General features: G+C 32.5%; 6 protein-coding genes across 8 annotated transcripts; all 6 read right to left on the minus strand.

Moving 5' to 3' along the window:
• Positions 1–1,082: 1,082 nt before the first annotated feature.
• On the minus strand, positions 1,083–3,862 carry LOC6640449 (protein late bloomer). Its single transcript, XM_002063131.4, has 5 exons — positions 3,747–3,862; positions 3,558–3,627; positions 1,890–2,048; positions 1,483–1,818; positions 1,083–1,404 (listed from the first exon to the last, which is right to left on the minus strand). The coding sequence occupies exons 2-5, from the start codon at positions 3,615–3,617 to the stop codon at positions 1,333–1,335; spliced, it is 627 nt and encodes a 208-aa protein (XP_002063167.1). The 5' UTR covers positions 3,618–3,627; positions 3,747–3,862; the 3' UTR covers positions 1,083–1,332.
• A 2,345-nt stretch (positions 3,863–6,207) lies between these two features.
• LOC111519847 (protein late bloomer-like) lies at positions 6,208–8,359 on the minus strand. 2 transcript variants are annotated; one of them, XM_023182088.2, is made up of 5 exons: positions 8,267–8,359; positions 7,897–7,966; positions 6,927–7,085; positions 6,529–6,852; positions 6,208–6,463 (listed from the first exon to the last, which is right to left on the minus strand). In XM_023182088.2, the coding sequence occupies exons 2-5, from the start codon at positions 7,954–7,956 to the stop codon at positions 6,392–6,394; spliced, it is 615 nt and encodes a 204-aa protein (XP_023037856.1). In that variant the 5' UTR covers positions 7,957–7,966; positions 8,267–8,359; the 3' UTR covers positions 6,208–6,391. The 2 variants fall into 2 exon arrangements, with proteins under 2 accessions (XP_023037856.1, XP_046866144.1); XM_047010188.1 differs by having other exon boundaries at positions 8,307–8,356.
• Positions 8,360–11,660: 3,301 nt separating this feature from the next.
• On the minus strand, positions 11,661–14,342 carry LOC6640448 (protein late bloomer). Its single transcript, XM_002063130.4, has 5 exons — positions 14,139–14,342; positions 12,438–12,596; positions 12,223–12,378; positions 11,951–12,157; positions 11,661–11,891 (listed from the first exon to the last, which is right to left on the minus strand). Exons 1-5 carry the CDS (start codon positions 14,196–14,198, stop codon positions 11,820–11,822), a joined length of 654 nt encoding a protein of 217 aa, XP_002063166.1. The 5' UTR covers positions 14,199–14,342; the 3' UTR covers positions 11,661–11,819.
• Positions 14,343–15,920: 1,578 nt separating this feature from the next.
• On the minus strand, positions 15,921–18,036 carry LOC6640313 (tetraspanin-18). Its single transcript, XM_002063129.4, has 5 exons — positions 17,872–18,036; positions 16,657–16,815; positions 16,405–16,566; positions 16,142–16,339; positions 15,921–16,074 (listed from the first exon to the last, which is right to left on the minus strand). The coding sequence occupies exons 1-5, from the start codon at positions 17,929–17,931 to the stop codon at positions 16,003–16,005; spliced, it is 651 nt and encodes a 216-aa protein (XP_002063165.1). The 5' UTR covers positions 17,932–18,036; the 3' UTR covers positions 15,921–16,002.
• Positions 18,037–18,209: 173 nt separating this feature from the next.
• Positions 18,210–21,035, minus strand: LOC6640312 (CD63 antigen). The gene is made up of 5 exons (XM_002063128.3): positions 20,827–21,035; positions 20,677–20,746; positions 18,935–19,096; positions 18,499–18,870; positions 18,210–18,438 (listed from the first exon to the last, which is right to left on the minus strand). The coding sequence occupies exons 2-5, from the start codon at positions 20,740–20,742 to the stop codon at positions 18,340–18,342; spliced, it is 699 nt and encodes a 232-aa protein (XP_002063164.1). The 5' UTR covers positions 20,743–20,746; positions 20,827–21,035; the 3' UTR covers positions 18,210–18,339.
• Positions 21,036–21,922: 887 nt separating this feature from the next.
• LOC6640311 (tetraspanin-7) lies at positions 21,923–24,077 on the minus strand. Of its 2 annotated transcripts, XM_047009938.1 has the most exons (5): positions 24,062–24,077; positions 23,743–23,895; positions 23,475–23,657; positions 22,169–22,531; positions 21,923–22,110 (listed from the first exon to the last, which is right to left on the minus strand). In XM_047009938.1, the coding sequence occupies exons 2-5, from the start codon at positions 23,800–23,802 to the stop codon at positions 22,030–22,032; spliced, it is 687 nt and encodes a 228-aa protein (XP_046865894.1). In that variant the 5' UTR covers positions 23,803–23,895; positions 24,062–24,077; the 3' UTR covers positions 21,923–22,029. The 2 variants fall into 2 exon arrangements, with proteins under 2 accessions (XP_046865894.1, XP_002063163.3); XM_002063127.4 differs by having other exon boundaries at positions 23,743–24,076.
• Between the last annotated feature and the right edge of the window lie 329 nt (positions 24,078–24,406).

Genomic DNA, 24,406 nt, shown 5'->3' on the forward strand with positions numbered 1-24,406 from the left:
GTGCGCCACAAAAATAATAATACCAGCAAAAAAAATCCACTAACACCAACAATAATAAATAAACTGCGGTAATGGCTAAGATAACTGACAGAAGGATAACAACAGATGTGAGTAGGAAATCAGAGGAACTGACGTCACTTTTTTGGTTGTTTTAGTATGTGAAGGAATTTTCTTTCATTATACGCAACTGGCAAATTAATTAGAATTGAAATCCAAAACAAAACAGATGATCAACAAGTTGCTTAGCATGCAAAATATATTACCATATGACCAGGCAGAGACCTAATATAAAATTATCAAACAAAAACAGGGGTAGACGGATTTCATTAAAATATAACAATTTGATAAATAGAATTTGTATATGATTGTTCTATGTTTCATGGAAATTCTTTTATACAATTTCAGACATTGAATTCTTGTAATTTTTGTTGCATCAAGCTAAATTTGCTCCCAAAAGTATGCAAAGGGCAGTACAAGCATTCGTTTTTTAAAATAGTCTGTGAATAAAAACGAAACGGAAAAGAAAATTTTGGTTCTACACAAGATTTTGGTTTTGACCTTTTTGCAAATGAAAACTTATAATTTTGTTGCAAATAATTGATACTTTTTTAAACTATTGCATACCCTTGAGAGCAAATTTTCCTGATTTCCCCACTATATCTTTGTGAGCACGAGAAGATGTGCCTAGTAAATTTACTTTATCATTAAGTTAAAAGCTTTGTTAAGATCATTTGTGAATCGATTCCTTGCTAAAATACAATACAAGAAATAAACATTTACATCGAAAACACATTTGCCGAAAAGTATGCAATGGCTTCTTTATTCTTTTATGTTAACCCCTGTTAGTTATACAAATTTCTTGCCACTGTCACTGTGATATGATTATTTTCCCTTTCTTGCGCCTTTGCCCATGGACCGATGGTGCTTTTTCTATTTATAATGGGCCTAGACAAACAAAAATTTTTGTAAGCCATTAAAAGCTTTGTCGAAATTCATAATCCAGAAGGCTCGTCAGTCTTTGGTCTTTTGCATAAGTAAACAAAAATTTGTTCAAATATATTTTTGGAGACACGCACATACACAAAATGAAGTTCGTTTTTTATTAGGTATTTAAAAAATAATTATAGTTATACATAAATTAACTATAGATTATAATTATAATTGCAGTTAATAGTAATAGGCATTTTGATGACTCTCTTGAAAAATGATTTTCCCATTTGATTATTAATTTTAAAAAATGTCATTTCGAGAAATACTTTTCGGAGACTCAAATACTAAAAGTCTTTAAACATTTTGTACTTAAGCCAGCACTGGTTAAGGTTATTGACTCATTTAAAATTGCATCCGCCGTTGCTTATTGCGAAAACTGATGGCCAAAAATACGGCCAAGGCACAGCAAATCAGCTGGAAAATGAATTAAATTATTCCATCATAATATATTAATAAACTGTGCCCAAAAAAGGGGGTGTCCAAGTGACTTACCTCGAAGGCCACCAACACCCAAGAGACAATAATAAAACGTTGTTTGTCATTCTCATAGAAACTCTGAATATTCTCAATGCAGCCTTCGATATAGAGATGATCCGAGGTCTGTTGCAAATCCTTGTAACAACTGGGTGGAATCAATTGATTGAGATGTATGTAATCCTGGGCACTGTATTTGCCACAACACTCATATTTCTGTTGCAATCCGTCCATATTGTTGGCCTGCCAGGCCACATCGACAATCTGTTGAGCATTCTTCAACTCATGACCATGAAGCACCAGACAAGTACTGACAATTTGTGGTATGGCCAGAACTAAAAGGAAAACGGCACTCTAAACAAAGGATACAAAGGAAACCATTAATATATGATCACTTGTTAATTGGCATCAATATTTTGACTCACCGTTGCAGTCAGCACCACGGATTCCCTTATGGCCGCAAATATACCAAGAAAGGCGAATATAACAATGATTGAACAGGCAATGTAGGAGGCTATGACAAATTCCTCGCTCTCCGAATCGGCATTGAAAGCAATCCAGCCAATGGCCCCAAAGGCCAAAAACTATAATACAAACAAAGGCAATTGAGTATTATTACACTTAGCGAAATAAAATGTCATAAATTAAATGCCTTTTTGAATTAAAATGACTCAATACACAAGTTTTTTTTTAGAACTTTAATAAACAACTAAATCTAATTTAATGTACTTCCTTAAGATAAAATCCTAAAAGTTTTTTAGAACAATTTTACTTAGTTTAATGCTCATGAGACCCAAACGAAGTTTAGTTTAGTTAAATTTATAAGAACTGTTTCATAATGAGTAAATGAGTTTACTTCTATCAAAAACCCTCTATCTATGGATAAAGATCCAAAGCAATCTAGAAACAATTTGTAATATTGGTTTTTCGGAATTTTCTAAATGCTTTGTTATTGGTTGTTAGGATATACGAAATATCATAGGTTCGAATTGGTTCCTATGATATTTAGTATAATAAAACATGAAAGGAATTTCGAAAACCAATTTTACAAATTGTTTAGAGCTTCATATTGGTTATGAGAAGAAAAATATACAAAAGTTACGATACATCAAATGCATCTATTTATATATAGTTCAACTCCTAATTTGTTATTACCATAGCTACTTAACTTCAACCCCATATCCGAAACAAAGTCAAAACTAAAGTAAATACTGATGAAACTGAACCACAAAAACCACGAAAACCACAATAATACCCGGCAATAAAATGTCTATATTGGATATATTACACTTAAGAATAAATTTTCCAAGTGCAGAATTATAGTATATAGCTTATTCATATGATGCAACTGCAATTCATTTGTGGGGCAATTAACATTTAAAATGATATATGGAATAGTATAATCATTTCCTGTCAATGATGAATTTTGCTTTTGTCTGCTTGCTCATAGTCTTTTTGATGCAATTGGAAAGCCCTGGATTTGTGCACACATAAAAACACACCCTCAAGTAATCAGTATTGTATATGTATGTGTGTATGTCGTATGGCTGTTCTTTCCTTAAGAGTATATAGGTCAAACTATAAACCAGAAAGTAAGTAACTGAATGTATGACATCATCATTGTTCTCCCTTATTCCTTCTTATTTTAGGGGAACGAACTAACAATTTGGTATCAAATTGGGTTAAAGCACTTCCTCCCGGCCAGGCTAACCGCATATACATATGTTTGTCATGGTAACCACCAACAATTCTCTCACCATGTATATTTTGAAGTGACATTCATTCAGGTGTGATGTGAAAATGACAAGTGACAAAATTTATTATTATTAAGAATATTTAAAGTTTAACAAGGACAAGTGAATATATTTTCACTAAACTTGCAAGGCCTGCACCTAAACATATATACACATTTTATAGAGTATATATGTTTTCTGGTCTATTCACTTTGAAATGAACTAATTTAAAAAAATTTTGGTTGCGTTTTTGTTTGAAGTGCTATATGACATCATTTGCTGCCTGTTTTGTCTTGTTTTTAAAATATACTCGAATTACAATTTGCTTTATACATTTCGTATATTATATGGAAAACTTACCGCCAAAATGGCATTCATTATAATCGAGGTAATCTTAACGCTTGTCGTGGCGCAGCCCATTTTGAGAGATCTGTTAAAAAAACACACAAAAAATTAAATAAAAGTCATAAAGAAAAATTGATTACACAAAATGCAGGCACTTAATTAGCTGCTTCTGTTGTTGATTCAATCACATTAAAGTATGTTAACCTTTTGACTTTTTCCGAGATGTTTATTTTCAAAAATAACAATAATAAATTTCCGTTAAATATGGCCTCTCGTTCAACCGATTTTTAGGTTTTCAAATTTATTTGAACTTTCTCGTTCTGCGTTCGCGTGCAAACTGAAAGCGGGAAAGCATTTTTGTTTTTGTTTTTCTCTTTATTTATTTTGGAGGGGAGAGAAATGAGAGATAGAGAGAGAGCATGAAACAAATTGAGAGCGAGAATGCCATTGAGAGTAGGCCAAAACAAACATAAGCTCTCTTTTGAATCCCATGCGCTTGCTCAGGTCAACAGTTCTCAAGGCGCAACAACAACAATGACGTCAGTTTTTATACCCCAAGAGAATGCGCCGAAATAAAACAAATATTTCGAAATTTGAACACCAATTTTTTTATTGTTTTTTCTTTTGGAAAATGCTACTAAGAGATTTTTTTTCAATTGTTAATATTGAGTTTCAGTTTTCAAAAAAAAATCTTTTACAAATTACCTAATTGATGAAATCGACACTGTTTGGTATTAGTTTTATAGAAAGTCTCTTATATTAGGAGCAAAATATTCTGTTTTTATTAAGGTATTGATACAGATATGACGTTTTGTTGATAACTTGTTTTTCTGCCCACAAAAGGCAGTGGAAACCTTTTAATGTCTTGACGATGTTAGCCTTTCAGGAAAAGAGTTCAATCTCTGTCAAATAAAAGTTTTATGAAAATAATTAATTCAAGAATATATTTTCTGTGATTAATCTTTATTACATATATTTCTATTCGTTTATATAGATACATATATTTACAGTGGACCTTCGGTTATCAAGCACAATTCGTTGCAGCATCTTCTTCGTTATACGATACCACAACGTTTTAAGCTAAATACATGCAAAATAATTACAAGGAATGCTAAAACGGTCACACTGGACAGAAATGTAATATATATTCGGGGTTTCCCTTGTTTTCTTGCTAAATATGGATATAAATTTCACTTACACATAAAGTTTCCAAAGTTTTTGGGGGAAATTTGTTCGTAAAGCAATTTTTATCCTCAAAATATTTGTTTGTTTTGTGTAATGTTCGTTAATCGAGTGTTCAATGTACCTGACTTAAGCTCACTATTTGTTCTTATTTTTTAAAAATATTTTTTTTTGTTTTAATTTTGCGTACTTTTAAAAATATTGCTGGGGGTTCTCATTTAAAAATATATAACTAAATGTATGTATGTATGTAGGTACATCCATATATCAAAAATTAGTGTTTGCCTAGATGTTTTCTCAAGCATATTACGTCCCCTATCTCCATACCAAAAATTACTCTATTTATGTATATATATATATATATTTATATAGATATACATATTTAGATAGTGAAAAATTTCCTAAAAATATATAAAGATATGTTTTTTTAAAACATTTCCATGTCAGGAACTCAATTGCTGAAGCGGCTTATACCCCAAAATTCACGGCACGTCAGCAAATTAAATTCTTAATTGGCTGCTATTGATATTCCTTAATAGGAATAATTGAAAACTATACGAAAAATATGGAAATTTTTTAATGAGTTGCTGCCACAAAGCATCTGCTGTTGATAGCAATTTTCTAAGAATACTAATAGTACTGAGAAAAAGTCAATTTGCGGTTTAATATTTTTCCTGATACTTACATATACTTATTACATTTCGTTGATAGTGCTTTCCATAGAATTGAAGTCAATTTCGTAGAAATCTAGTGCGTTAAACACTAGAAAATCATCAGATGCACAAAATGATTTTATTTTTAAATATAAAAACTATTATTTTGATGTACTGGTAGAACCGTCCTCTCGTTATATCGCCAAAATTATAAATAAATAAAACTTACAAATTTCATTTCAGAACTCTACATTTCGTCAATATCAGGAACTAGAGTCAAGTAAGGCAAAAGATTTTATTTTTGTTTTGAATTTTTATTTCAAACCGAAAAAAATGTTCTTTTATAAATATTTGACTCATGTTTCTTTAAAATAAAACCTTTTAGAAAAATTTGTGAATAAATGGGACAACATAAAACATAAATTTATAGAATAAATACAATTGCTGATTTGGTACTCTTGAACTCATGCATTCATTCAATGCTCGAATGAATTTGTGTGAATAGATAACTGAATTAAATAAAAGAGTCAAAAAAATACCTAAATAAATAAAAGAGCTCTATAAAATGACTCAACTTGTTGTGAGTAAAGCTCAAATTCGAAACCCAACTTGCCAGTAAAACGATATATAAAACCATTTTTAAATAAGGAATAAAAACATGTTAATTATGCTTTAAGTGGCTTCTGAACTCCCAATTCTTCGTTCTAGTCCTTTTTCCCACGAGCTAGCAAACCACTAGTAAGTCACTGTTAATGACCCTGTATATGCTAGTAGAAGACTAAAAAGAAGTTATCCTTTACAGCGCCAAAAATTCTTAAAATGATTTCAAATTTTTCAGTCAATTGATATAATTTATTTGGTAACGAACTTCATCTTTTTAGAAATGATTTTTCATTTATTTATTATATATTTTAAGGCATATAATTTTGAAAAGTGTTTTCGCTCGACTCAAAGACTAAAAGTTTTTGAAACATTTGGTACTTAGGCCAGCACTTGGTAAGGTCCTTGGCCCATTTAGCATTTCATCGACCGTTGCTTTTTGTTAAAACGAAGGACCAAAATTGCCGCAAAGGCACAGCGAATTATCTGAAAAGAGATTGTAATTATTATATATTTATACATTTGGTCAAAAAGGTTGCCAGTTAACTTACTTCGGAGGCTATCAATAAACATGAGACAACAAAAAGATGTTCTTTTTCGTTCTCATAAAAACTTGAAATCTTCGCATTGCAGCCCTTATCGAAGAGGTTATCGGAAGTCCGTTGGAAATTCAGATAACAACTGAGTGGAACCATTTCATTTAGTTCTACATAATCCATAGCACCAATCTTGCCACAGCATTTAAATGTCTGCTGCAGAATATCCATATCGCTGGTCTGCCAGGCCATATAAGGATTCCTAAACTTATGCAGATGAGGCACCCAATAAGTGCAGGCAATTTGTATTATAATTAGAACCAGAATAAATATAGCACTCTACGAGATAGAGGAGGATAGTTAAATCAGTTAACCATTTGTTAGTTGGACACATTATCCACATTTTTACCTACCGTTTTAGTTAGCACTGCGGATTCACATATTGCTGCAAATATACAGAGTAAGGCGAACAAGACAATGATTGAACAGGTTGTGAAAGTGAAATTAACAAAATCCTTGCTCATCAAATCAGCATTAAAGGCAATCCAACCAATGGCCACTAGGGCTGAAAGCTATAAAAAAGAAATTAAATCTAAATAAAAATATTTATTGAAAGTTTTTGATTTTTCTTATATTGGTATAATCGTCCTTTGTAACCCTGAGAAGCAGCTTAATCTTTAGTTAAACAGGAACATACAAAGAAAAAACTAAATTTCTTTGATGATTGATCTATAAAAATTATTGCGATTTGTGAAGTGAATCAAATGATTTGAGTTTGGATTATTTTTGTAAAGAGTAAACTTTAAAGTCAAGGGATATATGTAGCTTATTCATAAGTTGCAACTGCAATTTATTTAATCATATCATATAATCATTTCCGTCCATTGATGAATTTTGCTTTTGTCTGCTTGCTCATAGCCTTTTTGATGCAATTGGAAAGCACTGGATTTGTGCACACATAAAAACACACCCTCAAGTAATCAGAATTGTATATGTATGTGAATGGCTTTCCTTTCCTTATGAGTATATAGGTCAAACTATAAACCAGAAAGTAAGTGACATGACATCATCATTGTTCTCCCTTATTCCTTCTTATTTTAGGGGAACGAACTAACAATTTGGTATCAAATTGGGTTAAAGCACTTCCTCCCGGCCAGGCTAACCGCATATTGCCAACATGCACTAGTTTATATATTTGCCATGGTAACCACCAATCACCATCTATATTTTGAAGTGACATTCATTCAGGTGTGACAAAACGTAAAAATATTTAAAATTTAACCCTGACTAAAATGTTTTCAAAACTTTATGTTTGATGCCCTTAATATGAAATCAAGTGTTGCCTGATTTCCTTGATCTTTATACATTATTTAGAAAACTTACCACATAAACCGCATTTATGATAATCGAGATAATCTTAACGCTTGTCGTGGCGCAGCCCATTTTGACAGTTCTGTAAAATGGGAAAAAATTTGATGACTTTCTCTTTGTTCGACCGAATATTCTTATTAGACGACGCTCCGTTTTTACGTGTAATGGTTTAACAATTGAAACGTTTAACAAATGTATTATAAAAAATAATAAACGTCCTTGGTCTAGAACTTGTTACCGATAGTTCCCATGATGAATGTATATAATTTTGTGGTTCAATCCTGCTCATTTAAGCTTGTCGGAAATACTTTCTACTATGTGTTATATATGATCAAAATTAATATAAAATTTTGGAAATGAATTAAAAAATGTATACATTTACATTAAGGGTTTTAAATATCGGCTTCTCTTGATTTAATAACCTGTTAACGTTCTGATTTTTATACCAGATTTTGATACTCAAAAATAAGAATAATAAAATAAAAGGATGTCTCCTCAGCGTTTTCAAATATTATTTTAACTTTCTTGTTTTGCGTTTGCGTGCAAACTGAAAGCGCAATAACCTTTTAGTTCTATTTTATTTTCAACGAAAGAGAGAGAGAGAATTAAGCTAAGAGCGAGATTAATCCGAGATAAGTGCAATTTCTCTTTTGAATCCCATGCGCTTGCTCAGGTCAAAAGTTCTCCAACAATAACACAACAATGTCGTCAGTTTTTGAACCCTTAACAAATGCGCAGAAAAAAATACAGTAGAGTCAGTATTTAACGACTCCGCTTATAACGTCCGTCCGTTCGCTTATAACGTCCGTCCGTAAAGTTCGATGAGTGATTGGTTGGTCCCAATACAAACTTATATGAAAGTGCCTCCGGTTAGTACGTCTTCCTAATACAACGACGAAAATCGTCGGTTTCTTGAGCGTCGTTATAACCGGACTCTACTGTATTTTCGAAATTGGAAAACAACATTCTTACATATATGTACAGAGGTTTTTTTTTATTTCTGAGTTGAATTTAGAGTTATCGTTTTCAATTGTGGATACATACGTATATGTACTTTAGATTTCGTCAATATATTGTTTATTGTATATGTATGTACATATGCATATCTATATAATATTGCGTTTCTATGGCTTTCCATTTAATTCCCTCTTAATTTTTGTCACATCGTTAAATTATACCCTCTAGAAATTTGGTAGAGTTGCATATTACTTTATTTAATTAATAAGTATTTGTTAACTGCTAAACTAAATCTGTGAATTGAAACTTTCAAAACTTGTAGAACAGACAATGTAGGCCAAATAAAATTAGCTTAAAGGTTCTGTATTTAATGAAAATATTCAAGAAATGCCGTAGCATAGTATGGTCTGTTGTTTGATTTCGAGTAATTAAGTTTTTATTATGTATTTAAAATTTGCTAGAATCCTAGCCTTTTGTCCCTTAATCCGTCAGGAATTCACATCCAATTTGCCCACAAAATAAATAACCAATACTTATTCAATAATTTTATTTTCAGAGGGTATCTCAAAGTCATTGCCATAAATGAATATCTGTCATTAAGTTTTGTGATGTGTGGGCTTAGCTTCAGAAATGTCGTTTCGTTGGAAACTCATTTTCCGCCCTCAGAAAGCACTTAAAAACTAGCAATAGATTGACAACGTTTGAATACTCTTTTCAATGTAAAAACACAGACAAAAATGTTTCACTGTTGTTTAGTATCATCTAAAATCGTAATTCCGTAAAAGCAATTCAGAAAAAAGCCTAATATACTGTTTAAATATAATATACCTGTGTATAAGAAAAAAAGCTTTAAAATCTAAATAATGTCAAACTGTCAAAAATTGATATTCAACAGTCACACGATTTGGCAGTTTTGAATAAGTATCCATAACATTCAATATAAAATATTTCAATCCCGAAACTAATGTAACCTTTCTTATATATGACAATATGTTGTGTGATAAATTTTATATATCACCGTTTGGAATCAACAGTTTTTCTGATAAGAATATTTAACAATTTTAGTAAGTACAAAATTCTATTAAATATTTAGCCACTTTATTTTTAGTTTGTTTGAATTTCTCATAAATTTGTTTTCAAATGGATACATGGTAAGTTTTTGGTAGTTCAAATGGCTTAATTTTACTCGAAAGTCGCACATTTTGGTAAGGGTATACATAAAACCCATAAACTAAAGCATCATTCAGCTCGCTTAATTATACATATTTGATTTCTCGTCTCCCTCTTCTTTCTCTTGATTAATTTTGAAGAGCTTTCCAATGACGCAAACTCCCTCTCTGAAGGCCGTTTCCGAAATTCATTGGACAAAATCATTTATAAAGTAAGGTTTAATAGAAAGGAAATATTGCCATATATGGGTTATGGCAAATAGTACTTTGGTGGGATTGAGAAAGTGTTAGATTTAGTTAAGTATTTAAGCTTCAAAGTTGGAGCGACGATTCCGATTAATATATCTTGCCAATATTTAAAAATTTAAAATTGATGTGAAAATAAAGATTCGGATTCTAAGCCCAAACTTCGCTAAAGAACAAACATAAAATTGCAAGTTCGCCGATTTGACCTCAGGCGCCAAAATGCCACGCAAATAGAACTGCATGGACATAAAAAGTCAGCATAAAAAGAGTGACAAACTAAGATACCAACAGAGTGGTAGACAGAGAAAGAGAGACCTAGTGAGACTCGCTTCAGCGAACTATGGTCTATGGCCCTAGCTTTTAGCTAACTTACACAGGGTCAACCATTTGTCTAGAACGAGTATACGTCTTTTCCTATGCTGTTTTTGATGCCGATCTTTTTTTTGTCAGTTATCTTAATTTTGTCAAGCCTAATATGAAAAAAATTAAAGTGCGAAAATAACAAATGTGTAAAAAAATTACATCCACTCTGAACATGTGTAATATTAATTTTTCCGGCAACCAAAATATATTTCAATATGAATCAAATATTCGTCAATTACGATATCACGAGTATTCTATTTCTCTCTTTTAGTTGCCCACACCCTTGGTTTTTTTTTTGACTCTACACTTTATTGGCATTTGTTGCAAATAATTTTACCCTTAAATGTTTCAATATTTACTTACTTTACTTTTAATCGAATGTTGTCCTTTAGTTCCCCTTATCATGTAGATAATGGGAATATAACATTCGATACAACCTATTGATATATAAGGTATGTCGTCATGTCGACTTAGCTTTACCATGCTCCAAGTAAAATAAATATTTAAAATTTATCTTTCAGCCTCATGAACCATCTGGAGAAAAACGTTTGCATACCTTGGCTATTTGCAATCCGATCTTGGCTCTAGCTCCGAGACCTAGGTGTTCATACGGACAAACATACATGGCTGGATCCACTCGGCTGTTGACGCTTGTCAAGAATATAAATTAGAATATAAAAAGCTTTCTTCTACATGTTGCATACATTTTGGCGACTTTAATATACCATTTCCCCCAATTGGTGCATGGTATAAAAATTACAGACTTCAATATTTGTTAATAAGATTTAAGTGATTGTTTTTCAAGATTACAAAGATAACCGATTGCTTCTCTTCAATTTGATAATATTTTGAAAATTTCGTTTGAAAAACGCATTTCCGTTTGAATCCGGATGCATACATATAACATTGGTAACCGTATACGAGATATACATATACATATATATACATATGTAAACACATGGCCAGCTTAATTATAAATATTTGACTTTCGGTTTAGGCATGTAAGCGTTTCCCCTCTTTGATTGATTTTCAATGACGCAATTTCCTCTCTCATGGAGTAATGTTTAATACAAAAATTTTCACAGTTTGCTTGGCAAGTGAACACATGAGTAAAGCAAAAGGTACTTGGGTGACACTTAGACATTGTGAGACTTGGTTTAAGTACTTAAGCTTAAATAACACTAAATTTAACGAAAGTTATTAATAATTATAGCGACGTCTGCGATTCGTATAGTGTACGGCCAGAATGAATGCCAGCAGAAGTATCACCAACTGAAAAGATGAAAATTAATTATAGAAGACATTGGATAAACTTAATTAAGTTAACCTACATCAAAACCAAGTACAGTCCATTCAAAGTAACGTGATGTTTTGGCCTCATCGTCGAAAGCCTCCTCCACTTTGGTCAAGCAACCGGTCGTATAAAGGTTCAAAGGATTCACACAATTGTTGTCCTTGCAACAACTAGCTGGCACACTATCATTCCAATGGCTGATATTAAGATAGTCCTGAGCACTATTGCGTCCACAGCAAAGATACTATAAAAAGAAAAGTACATATCTTAAATCCTAATCTGTAAAAAATCGTCTATTACAACTCTTACCGTTGACTGCACGACATCCATGCTACCAGGTTTAGTTTGTTCTAGCTCCCATTGCTTCTCCACAACATTCAGGGCATATTTCTTAAAGACATCCCTTGGATTCAGTATGATAAATGCCACAGTAAGACCCAATAAGATCAGCAAAAATGTAACATACTGTAATCGAAAATTATAATTTAGTTTCTACTTTCACTTGCTATTAATCAAATACCAACCGTCCAAAGCATTCGCGGCGATTCGCGTATTGCACCGCAGCAACCGAAGAGGGAAATCAATAGAATTACACTGCCAAGTACCAGAATGCCAATGGCAAATTCATTTGGCATGGCACCCCAACCGAGGCCACCGAATATTATGACCACAATGCCCAGAATCTAAAAAAACACAATTAATTTCAAATTAAAATAAAATTCTAAGCATTTAAATATAGTTTAATAATCATTTTATCATTTCATTTCTTGTAAGTTTTGAATGTTAATCATAAGGTAGGTAAAAAGTAAGCTGTACTTGACTTGAACTAAAACCATATAGATATAGACTAATATCATTATAGTGATTTAATATATTTCTCTAAGTTACCACGATATTAATGATGTTAATATTTTGCACTTTTAATTACATTGACATTAACTAAAGACTAAGGTGGGCATTTTTAGGGTCTTTCTCATTTTCATTAACCTTTTCACCAAATGCATGTATTCCTGAAATTATATATGTATTATCATTTCATGTGATGCGATAAAGTGTATCTAATTGCTCTTCATATATATATAAAATGCCTCATTCGACTAGAATATTAATTAACCCTAGTTCTAAGTTCATGTAAAAGTTTAAATACCTTAATAATACCCAAAGGAATACGTATTCGAATTGGCTTTAAAATCGATTCAAGGGCTTTTAGAAACTACCGGTCCGGATTGTCAGCCAAACTTTGTACTATCTTATGCAACTATTATCAAACTTAAAATTAATTACCACACATAACAAGCTCTACCTTTGTCGATTCGGATTAATATCCTATAACAATATTATAAAATTTTGCATGATATCTGGGACTCAGCTTAAGGTTAGAGTATTTTTTTTTAATACAGGTATTCTTTTAAAAAAGGCCTTAACGCCTATTAAAACCAATTTATTGTTTATGATCTAATAATATTGGAAGTCTGAGAAATGTATTCCATATTTAATATATTTTACAGCCAAAATATTAATAATTGAATTATTTATAGATTTTGCTCATACTTTTCATATAAGTAAAAGTAACTTAAGCTTAAAATGGTCGTAATGAATGAGTCAAAATCCCGTTTCAGTGGGCCCAGTTAGAGATCGCTAGTATTCTCAATGGATTCATTTTCAGAATCAACGGATTACATCTATGTATTTCAATGAGTCATTGCATTCGGTCTCACATGGCATATTTCAGACAAAAAGGGGCGTCATCATGGCATTACACCCATAATTAATGGGCTGAAGATGATCTAGACAAATTGTCAACAAACCCACTAATCACACCAGTGAATGAATGCTATTTATTTCTTAGTGTGGCATCATCTTTTTCTGTTTTTTTCGGTTTGACGGTTTGTCGTCATCATTTCTATTCCGGTTCTCGAAAATTAATTATAATGATATCTAGATGCATGACGCAGTTATGTTGCTTCCCTGAGCTTTGTATTTGGCAAAGCTTTCCTTGTGGCTCAAGAAACAGAATAAACTTAAAGTATACATCATAAAAAACCATTAACAATAGAAACACAAATACACACACACACAGACACACTAACACTAATGTGTTATATTCTGTCATAAGGTAGAAGATGATATCATCTACAAAAACGCTTTCGGAAATTTGCGAAATTTCAGTATTGAATTGAATCACTTTTGTCGCTCACGAATGAGTTCCAGGTTGGGAAACTTACCCCCCAAAGTATATTGAACAGAAACAAGGAGTACTTTATGGTTCCAGTAGCGCAACCCATTTTCAATATTTTTCGTTTTTTCCAATTACTTTAAATAGGTTTTGAAAGAAAACACAAGAAACTGAATTAACAACACGTGCAACAGTTTGTTGAGAGCCTTTTTAGAGATTTTTCAGAGAGTGCTGGTGGAGCAACTGCGGCCACGGTCACGAACGAACTGAAACTCTCAGGCCACAGACCCGGTATTCCAACCAGCTAGCTGCTGGCTGCCCTCTGGCAAATGAAAAAGCAAAGCAAAGCGTTTGCTAATGCAAACAACAACAGCGCATAAAAAACAAACAAATAAACAAACAAACATAAAGAGCAAAGGCAAAAATAACAACAAATTGAATATGGATAAAGAGACAAAGTTTTTGGGGAGAATAGGGAGAGACAGAGAAACACTCAGAGAGTCAGAGAAAAACATAGACAGAGAGTAGCTCTGAGATACGCTTGACAGAACTGAAGTGCACTGTGGTCTCTGGCGCTAGCTTTCAGCTAACCTAGGGGTTACCCATGTGTCTAGCACGAGTCTCCCTCCATCCACCTATGCCATTAGGCTCCAATACCAACAATATATATACGAAGCCGAACGTTTGAAACTAAACCGGTGCGATTATTGAAACATATTGCGTCATTCGGAAGCAAATGGCTTGGCGTATACAACACAAAATAGATAAGATGCTACAACAAATTAGAAAAGTGAAAGATCGGTAGATTGTTTTGGAATTCAGGGGGGGCATCGATGCGTAACGTAACGAAACTATAATAACAAACTGGGCGTAATTTTCGAATAACAGATAAGAGTAGTCGGTACAAACGATTAACGGCATACGGGAATAGTACGTAAGTTTTTTCAGGGGACTACTAAAGCTACACTAGATCTTCAAAGCCAACTAATAATACATAAGGGTAATATATATGCTGATATCGGCCAAACAGGTAATAAGCCTACAATAACAAGCTCGTCTTTATTTCGGATTCTTCTCAAATAAAAAGATAAGATAATAATAACTGAATAATACTTAAAACTTATGGTTAATAAATTAATTTCAGATTCAATATATGATTTATATATTAAATTTGAATTCTTACAATAAAGTAAAATATTGTCCAAATATAAGTTAAATGCCACGATTAAATAGACTTTCAGCTTCTCAGTAGATAAAGGAATATAATTAATAGGGACTCAGTTTTATATGTAGAAGCAGAAAGACAAAGAAATTTAGAATTTCAACAGGCTTGAAGATCAAATTTAGAAGTTGCAACTATGTAGAACACAAGAAGAGGTGACTGCCCATTCTTATATTTATCAAACACGTAGCCAAATTTTTGCAAACAGTTCCCCAATACAGATAAAATCATCAAATAACAAAGTGAATCAATTCATAAACATAGATATATAATGTATTCAATCTAATCAATGCAAATATTTATACAGTTTATCTACACCTTCCAACTCAAACTATTAGCTAAGCTAATACTTTGTTTAGTTCAAAATTAAATTTTCGCGTAATTTTTGCCTAAAACTAATTATAATACCTAGCAACCAGTTGTCAGAATATACATAGGTTTAAGTATTATTTTTAACTTAAGTAAATAAAAATTAAATTACTTTTTAAGAAGTACTAGAATATAAAAGCCCTCATGCATCCTTTTGGTGCACATTTCCCTCATAAAAATAATTCTACCATAAAAATCCTAAATACTTTGCTGTTTAAAAAAGAAATTCATAAAATTTCATTTTCGTTTTTATTGTAAAGTTTATTAAACCCAAAATAAATTCGTTGATTGAGCTTGTTAAATAAAAAATGGAAGATCACATTCAATAACGATAGCGTCTTCGGTCGTTCTGGAAACGTCTCATCAAACAGAAAGTACAGATGAACATCAGAGCCTATCAAATTTATAAGATAAGTTTAATTATTTATCATTTCAAAACGATAGTAAACCAATATGCTTACTGTAGAGACAAACGACACCCATCTGGTATCACTGGAGTAGTTATACAAAACAAGTAACTCATCCGTAACAGCCTTGGTGCAACCTTTGCCATAGTGTGGCAAACTAGTATTGTTACCCGGATAGCAACTGCTGGGCCATTCTACACCTCCCTTAATGGTAAAATGATCTTCGGGCTCATTTCGTCCGCAGCACATATACTAAAACAAAAAAAAAAGAGAAACGTGATGTATTCAATTAAGTGAATAATAGAGCATGAACTTACCATGGTTTCTATATAATTCATGGCACCTGGTTGCACTAACTCCAAATTCCAGCTATTTTGAACTTTCTCAGCTGCATATTTCTTGATGTACTCCTCATCGAAAATAGTGGCAAAGACGCTAAGAAGTTGCACCATCATTATGACCAACAATATAAAGCCATACTAGAGAGAAGTAAATAGATGGTACATACTTATAAATAAGTAAATATGTAAAATTCTGTATGTGTGTTTGTATAGGTTCATTACACTTACCGTTGCGGTCAACCACACACTCTCCCGGCAGATGCCACAGCAGCCGATAATAGATGATACAAAGAGCATACCACCAAAGGCATACAAATAGATTATATATGTGGTAGGTGCTTGGCCCATACTCATTGAGGCTATCCCTATCAGCAGAAGGCCAAAGAGCTGCCAAGAGTGTTAACTAGATTAACTTTCCATGTACACAAATACATACTTGAGTTTCTTATTCTTGATTGAGGTAAGAGTCAAAATTCATATTGGAGTTTAAATTTTACCTTTACTTTAAATATACTAATGAATTTTGTAAATTTTATCTTCTGAAGACCTTATCGTTTCCGTTGACATTGTATCAGAGTATTCAACTACAAGATGAATTTCAAATACATTTTGTATCTTTTATTTTTTTTAGAAAAATTTAAATTCCTATCGTTTTTTTTTCGCTTCAAGGAAATCGTTTTGCTAATATTTAAATTTATTTATTTTTTTGCAAACCCAAAAACGAATAAATTTTTCGGCCTCGTTTTATTAGTTTTTGTTTTGTTTGATCAGCAAGTGAGATATATACATATATAGAGAGATATATAGAGAGGGAGAAAGAGAGAAAACAAAAAACCCCGGCCGCATCTCATGAATACAAAGATTTTTAGTACACAGAAGTATAAACAATATGTAAATTTTATACATATATCCACCGATGTGCCCCTATATCTGCACATATGCAGCCAGCTTTAATTGTATATATATATTTTTGTCGGTGTCCAAATTATTTCAATAATCAATTGATCATCAATTATGATATCACACACATTGTGTTCTTCTTCTCACTCTTGGGGGTTTTTTAACGGGTTCTAAAAACATTTAATTTGATATTCAAATATTTTGTCGTCGTTTAATAGGAACTTAAAAACAATTTAAAGGTTATTGTGATTTTTAAAAGAATTTGGGAAAAGGGAGTTTATAAGTCTTAACTATTTAGGTGTTTTATTGTGTTGAGAGAACTTTTTATGTACTTAACTTTTATTAGTTTAAAGTTTAAACATAAGTTAGTTCCTTCTAAGTTTAATCAACATCGATAAACTAAACACCTTTTACCAACAACTAATTTTGAAAAGACTTTGCTTAACATTCTTTTTACGAATTTTTAAATAGACTGAGAGTCAACATAATTGCAGGGTATTTCAGTCTTTGTTTTGGTTTGCCTTTTTAGGGATAAATTCTTACCGCATTCAGAGTAGTGAGTATGTTAAGAAAACACTTCATACAGGCAGTGGTGCAGCCCATTGTGAGTGGTTTGCGGTGGCCGACACTTTAAATGCAAATCTCTAAACAATAAACAGATGTGGAGAACAGCACAGACACACCAAAATAAAAACCACAACCAGTCAGTTGAAAGTCAAACAAGCTAATGATCCGGCCAAACCGAATGGAATCCAATAGCTCTCTTAGGTCAGTGCTACCAAAATTTATGGGAATTCTTTAGCGAAGGCGCGAACAATACAAAGAGAATTTCATGGAACAATTCAGCAAATGCTGAGCGGGGTCTCAGAATGACAGATACGTAGTTTCTAATATTGTTTGTTTATTTTTTGTTTCTTTATTTCTAACTGCAAATCAACTAATTGAATTAATCAATTTGTTCTGGAATACATGTAATGGTGTAGTTATTCAATTTCTGTATATGGAATTGATTTAATCATCATTATTGATGGGAGATTCTTCGTCCTTGATTTTAGTTTTGGCATGTTTGCGGGCCTTGCCCATAAAGAAGGCAGTCAGTAGACCCAAGACCTGTAAAGAAATATATATATATTTCTTTTGTATATCAAGAAGAAGATTTTTCATACTCACCTCGAGGCAAAAAATGGCCACACAAGCGTAATAATTAATTTCCGCTTGTAATTTCAAATTTCCTGTCGCCTTTGTCGAGCAACCCTCTTCAAATACATGCGAAGGATTGGTACAATCAAAACTATAACAACAACTGGCTGGTAATGCTCCCTGCCCCTCATTCTGCTCGGACAAGTAATCCTTTGGCCCCTGTAGGCCACAGCAACGAAATAGACTGTGTATGGGTTGCATGGTATCCAAATGATGAGTTTTTGCATCGAACAAACTTTGAATCCGTTCCTCGAATTGTGTCATCAGTTGATCTTTGGTCGACGAGAATGTTAAGAAATATGTGGTCAGCAATCCCATAACTAATATGGTAGTGAGTAAATACTGGGAAACAACAAATTAGATCATATAATTTCTGAGTTCTTTATCAGTGTATTATTATACTCACATAAATTGAGTATTTATAGGACTCTTTAAGAGCCACATAGACACCTAGAAAAGCAGCCGCAAATACAGAGACACCGCATAAAGCAACTGCATAGCTGCCATAGACCGACGATGCTGACCCCCAGGTGACCACTCCACAGGAAAAGAAGAAAATGTTACAGCCCTGAAATCAGCAATCAAAGAAAAGTTTATAAAGAATTTATTCTGAAATGAAATTTGACTAATTTACTATTTAGGTATTAAGTATCTAGGTATGAAACAACTAGTCTAAGGACACTCATAGTCCTTCAGAGGCAACACACCTTTTTCAGAGTTTCAAGAAAATTATTAGGCATAGCTTGAAAATCACAGATCCAATATTCAAATTGGTCGATTTTGGGTTGAAAGGACACAATATCAGCCCATCAAACGGCATATTCCCAGTTACCAAAAGCTAAAGAAACTACAGCCAATAGAACTTGGAATTTAACAGTTTTTAAAATACTTTTTTCCCCGATACCATTCCAAATGATATCAGCGATCTTTTTTTGATAATGTTAAATAAGAATGCATACTTTTTTCCCTATCAAAAGAGATATTTTCTTTAAATATTAATTAAGAAATGGCAGACCTACATTATTTACTTAACAACTTAATGAAATACTGTTATAGAATCTAGATAACAAGGGAAACTATAATCTATAATTAATGCAATTCGCATATTTTATCGATGTTTATTCTTCTCTCTAAATCATTCTGGAGTGATTGTTAAATGATTATATACATTAAGGGTCTTAGAAACTTATTATTTTTACTTTCCTGTATTGAGTTGTTAGAATTGATTCATATTTTTTCGCTTAAAAGCTATAATAGCCAATGATACCCATATTTTAGCAAGGGCGAGTAAAACACGTCTATTTACATCAATTGTCACTCTTAAAATGTCTCTTTATTTGATTTCTGTCATGATTGAAGATTATCTCTCTCTTTGTGAGATCTATGTATTAAACAGCGGATATTATTGGAGTTCATCAATCGGGACAATTATACTTAAATATTACTACAAAATGAATAGCTAGTAATAAATTTACAGATAATCAAATTCCTAATAAAAACTTCCTGCGTAAAATATCTTCCCTCTAACATTTAAACCAACAATTAAAAATAACCGTTTGATAATTAAAGTTCACCTTTGAAAGCATCCATTACTTTGATAATAATAAATATGTTATGTCAGTTCATATAAATATGCTTGCCTTATTATCCTCACTAAAAACATCCGTTCTAAAGTTACCCATTGGGAGCATTCCATACAAAAATTTTATAAACGGAAACCCCTTTTCCTTTCATTATGTAGGCCATAGACACACAAACACGTAACAAATTAAAGCCTACCCTTGGGGGCATCAACTGCACAAGACTATCACAAATGTGTTGTGTGAAAAAGGTTATGTAAACCAATCGGCTTGTCCGTCAAAACTTAAATGTGAATAATTTCAGATTGCATTTACATCTCAATGACCTTCCCAGCCGGCTTATGTGTTTGTTTTGCATATATTCATTATCGCATTCATATTTATTTATTTATATTCGACAATATACTCGAGCTAATGGGGCAAATGCGGGAAAAGCCCAATTGCTGACAGCTGTTCATTGATATATAAATACATTTCCTCATGAATTTTGTTTATGTGAACATTAAAGTGTTATGATTCTGTTTCTTATCCAATATGCATTTTATTGATTTTATTTTGGGTAACTTACCACAATCAAAATGCATGTGGCAAATAGAGCATATTTCCAGGGAGATATTGAGAATGATTTCTCCATGTTGCTAATTAAAGAGGAAGAAGTTAAATTTGTTTTGTTAGTTATCTATTTTTATTGTGACAAAACAATCATTTTTTCGCTCACATTTCGCGTGACAATAACAAGAATCTATTTCCCGAGGCGTGTCCGGAGGTTTGGGTATTGTTATTTTCCTTTTTGTTTGTGTGTGTGTTTTTTGTTGGGTTGTTTACGCACGATTAGGTCAAATTCGATTAAAGCCCAAAACCGTTTAAAGGTCTGAGGTCGCAAAAGTTTGTGTTCCTCTATCACAAATGCTGGCAATGGACTAAAACGTATCTTCTATGTCAGACATCGTGGCTTTCGCTGAATTTGGCAGCAAAACTAACGCAGGCGCAGTACAGGGCCCACGCATACAGGGTGTCTTTCGTATGTAAGTGCATGCAATTTGAATTATAATACATTTTTAAACTAGAAATAGATGGGATTTGCTCTACACATTCAAATAAATAATATTTATATATCAATAAACCGGCAAATGGCAAAGTGACTAATTATAATTATAGCATTTTTAATATGCCTTGTGCATATAAAAGTATTAACAAATATATACGAAGGCAAAATAAATAACAACCTATTTTGAAATTATTTTAAAAAGGCAGCTGAAATTCAGCAATAAAACCTGTAAGAGCAAAGATCAATTTTTGGCCATTTCAAGACGCTCGGCAAGTGCAGAAATAGTTTCAGTCTGCTCTATGAACTGCTCTATTCAGTTTATAAGGATATAGGGGAAACGTTTTTGCTTTTTTGAGATATAAAGATTAAATAATTTTCACTCTAGTTCCTTATGCCTTTAATGGTCAAGGTTTAATGGTCGCTGGAGACCGTTTCTCTATGAGATCAATATAAAAATGTGAAAATTTTGGAGAAATCGCTATAATTCTATATTCAAAATGGTATTTGATTTTCTAGAAGGTCATACAAATATGAATCACATTTGTCAATATTCAGTAAGTTTTTTTTCTCGTTTAGTTAATCTTTAATAAAAATCGAATATTTTCGCTTTCGTGGAAAGTCAAAAACATAGCAATTAATAATGTGTTTAATACCGATGTATCGACCAAACTTCGGGCAAAGGTTTCTATGCTCTACTCACAAGTTGGTCAACCAAGAATGTAATCAGAATAGAGACAAATATACTTTGAGATTGTCAGTACTTAAAGAAAAATATGTTTGGTTTGTTTTATTATTAAAATTATTAAAATTATTAGTTTGATCAACAAGAAGTAAAAGTTACTTAATTAATACTTTGAACTTTGTTAACTAAAGTTACATCCAGACGGCATTATTTCGACGACCTTCATTCTTTAAGGTGCTAAACAATAGCCAGCCAAAGACAGCTCCCACAGCCTGATAATAAAGTTTAAATTAACAAATATAATTAAGTAAAATGTTTATATTTACTCACCTCGCCAATAATGAGCAGCCAGCAAACAATTTTGAATACCAACAATTTGTCATCCAAATACTCCACAAACTTAGCCTTACAACCTGATGGATATACACTGGATTTATCCACACACTTGTGATCGATACAACAACTGGCAGGTATAGCATGATGGATTATCCAATAATCCTCGGAACTATTAACTCCACAGCATTGCAACCAATTCTCATAGTAAGCCAAGGCTCCAGACTCAGTACGTTCGGCATCCCAGAGTTGATCGAATCCTTCATTGATACTACCCGATATGCCATCCTTAGTCCCATGGGATGCCATGCTAAGGAATAGCAGCTGGGCGAGTATTACCAAAACAACAGCCCCAACATACTGTATAAAAAGAAATAGAGTATTCATATAATATCAGCAACATTTACATACAATTTATGCTGAGTAAAATGAACAAATAAAAGCAAATCGAAAATTTGAAGAACATTTTTATGATGAATAAACAACCACTTTACACATCAAAACATTGAACATCTGGCATGTTTAGGCTTTTCAAATACTGAGTAAATTCAAAAATTGTTTGCTGTCATCAAAAAAAAATGTATTTTTGGGAAACAAGACTTCCATTGAAGTTTAAACAAATATGAGCTACAAGTCGTAAATTATGAATTTAACTACTTCAGAGCTTATCAGATATTTGAATAAAAAAAGTTGAAGGATTCTTAAGAAGAAGAAGAAGATACCATTTGTTTGTTATGGCAAAATTTTCAATCATCTTTATCCGTTGAGAGGTTTTCAATAATTCCTTAATAGAGTTTAAAACTTCGCGGCGGGTGAAACAAACAAATGGGTAACAAATAAAGATAAAGAAATAAAGAGATAAAGAAATCCTTTTTCTATGAACTGCATACCGGCAAACATCATTTTTGAGTATAATTAAAATAGTATAAGTAAAATTTCAATTTAACTTTAATTAGGATATCTTTTAGCTTTAGAAAAGACTAACTGAAAGTATAGGTGACTGGAATGTTGTCAATATTAATTAATTTTGCTAGGGCTGACTAATCAGCTTTACTATATACATACATATATCTATAGAATACGCCTTTAGTCTCTAAAAATGACTAAACTGTCAATAGACTTTAGGATTGGCTCACCTACTAATAGTAAGTTCCTGTAATCATGGAGTTGACAGTAACAATTACTATAACTATTTATTTAGCTCAGATTTTTCTTGTTTTTTACTAGATAACTGACATTCTTTTTCGATGAAAAAGCGCTGACAAAATGTCTCCATCAAAGTTAATTGTAATTGAATACTTACAATTAGTAATCGAACAGGTGCCTCTTGTATGGCCGCCAGAAAGCCAAAGATTGCAATGATCAGTATAACAATGCCCAGGCCAATTATCAGACCCCCAGCTACATTCTCACCGATGCTTACCGCATTCTCTGCGGCGCTGATCAAAAAGAATATGCCAAAGGCAATCAGCACTATGCCAAGCACCTGTAGAAAAAAATCGAAATAAAAAATATTATGGACACGAGTCATAAAGCTCACACACACACTCAGGTGATGCTGAGATACTCACACCGAAAATAAAATTGAGCAACAGCAGCAGATGCTTCACTGTAGTGACTGGCAGACCCATGTTGATGCCAGAGTGTTAAGAGCAAGACTGAAGGCCTGGACTGACTGGAGAGGCAATGCCTGAGGCTGTGGACTGGCTTTTGTTTTGGTTTGCCTATTTAAATCGGCGAAAATGTTCAAAATGCATTAAATTAAAACAATAACAGAAACGGAAACCAAAACAGAAAGAAAAACTGGTCCGTATAAGGCAATAGCAAGTTTTTTTTTTCCTCTTTTTCGTTTTTGTTTTGCGATCCGTGTGGCTTTGGTTGTGTGCTGACCGTTGCCTCTCAGTGACATGAATCAACTGAAACACTGTGTTTTTGTTTTGAAAATCGTTTTCAATATACACAAACATACATATTTGTTCTAGCTGTCTCGATATATACATTTATAGATGTTGAGCAAACAGAGGCGGTCTGAACAGTTTTTGAGCTAAAGCTATTTGTGGGGCCATTTAATTGATCGTTCGAAAAATTCTGTTTTTGGCCAATATACAAAAAGAAAAACTCTGTTCAGAGTTCAAAAAACATATTTTGGTTAGAAATTTGAACTTACTTGAGCTTTAAAGACTGAAATTACTATACAAACCTTTAATTATAGAAAATAAAGTAAAATAATAAAAG

Source organism: Drosophila willistoni (genome assembly GCF_018902025.1).
Source record: "Drosophila willistoni isolate 14030-0811.24 chromosome 2L unlocalized genomic scaffold, UCI_dwil_1.1 Seg196, whole genome shotgun sequence".
Taxonomy (NCBI): domain Eukaryota; kingdom Metazoa; phylum Arthropoda; class Insecta; order Diptera; family Drosophilidae; genus Drosophila; species Drosophila willistoni.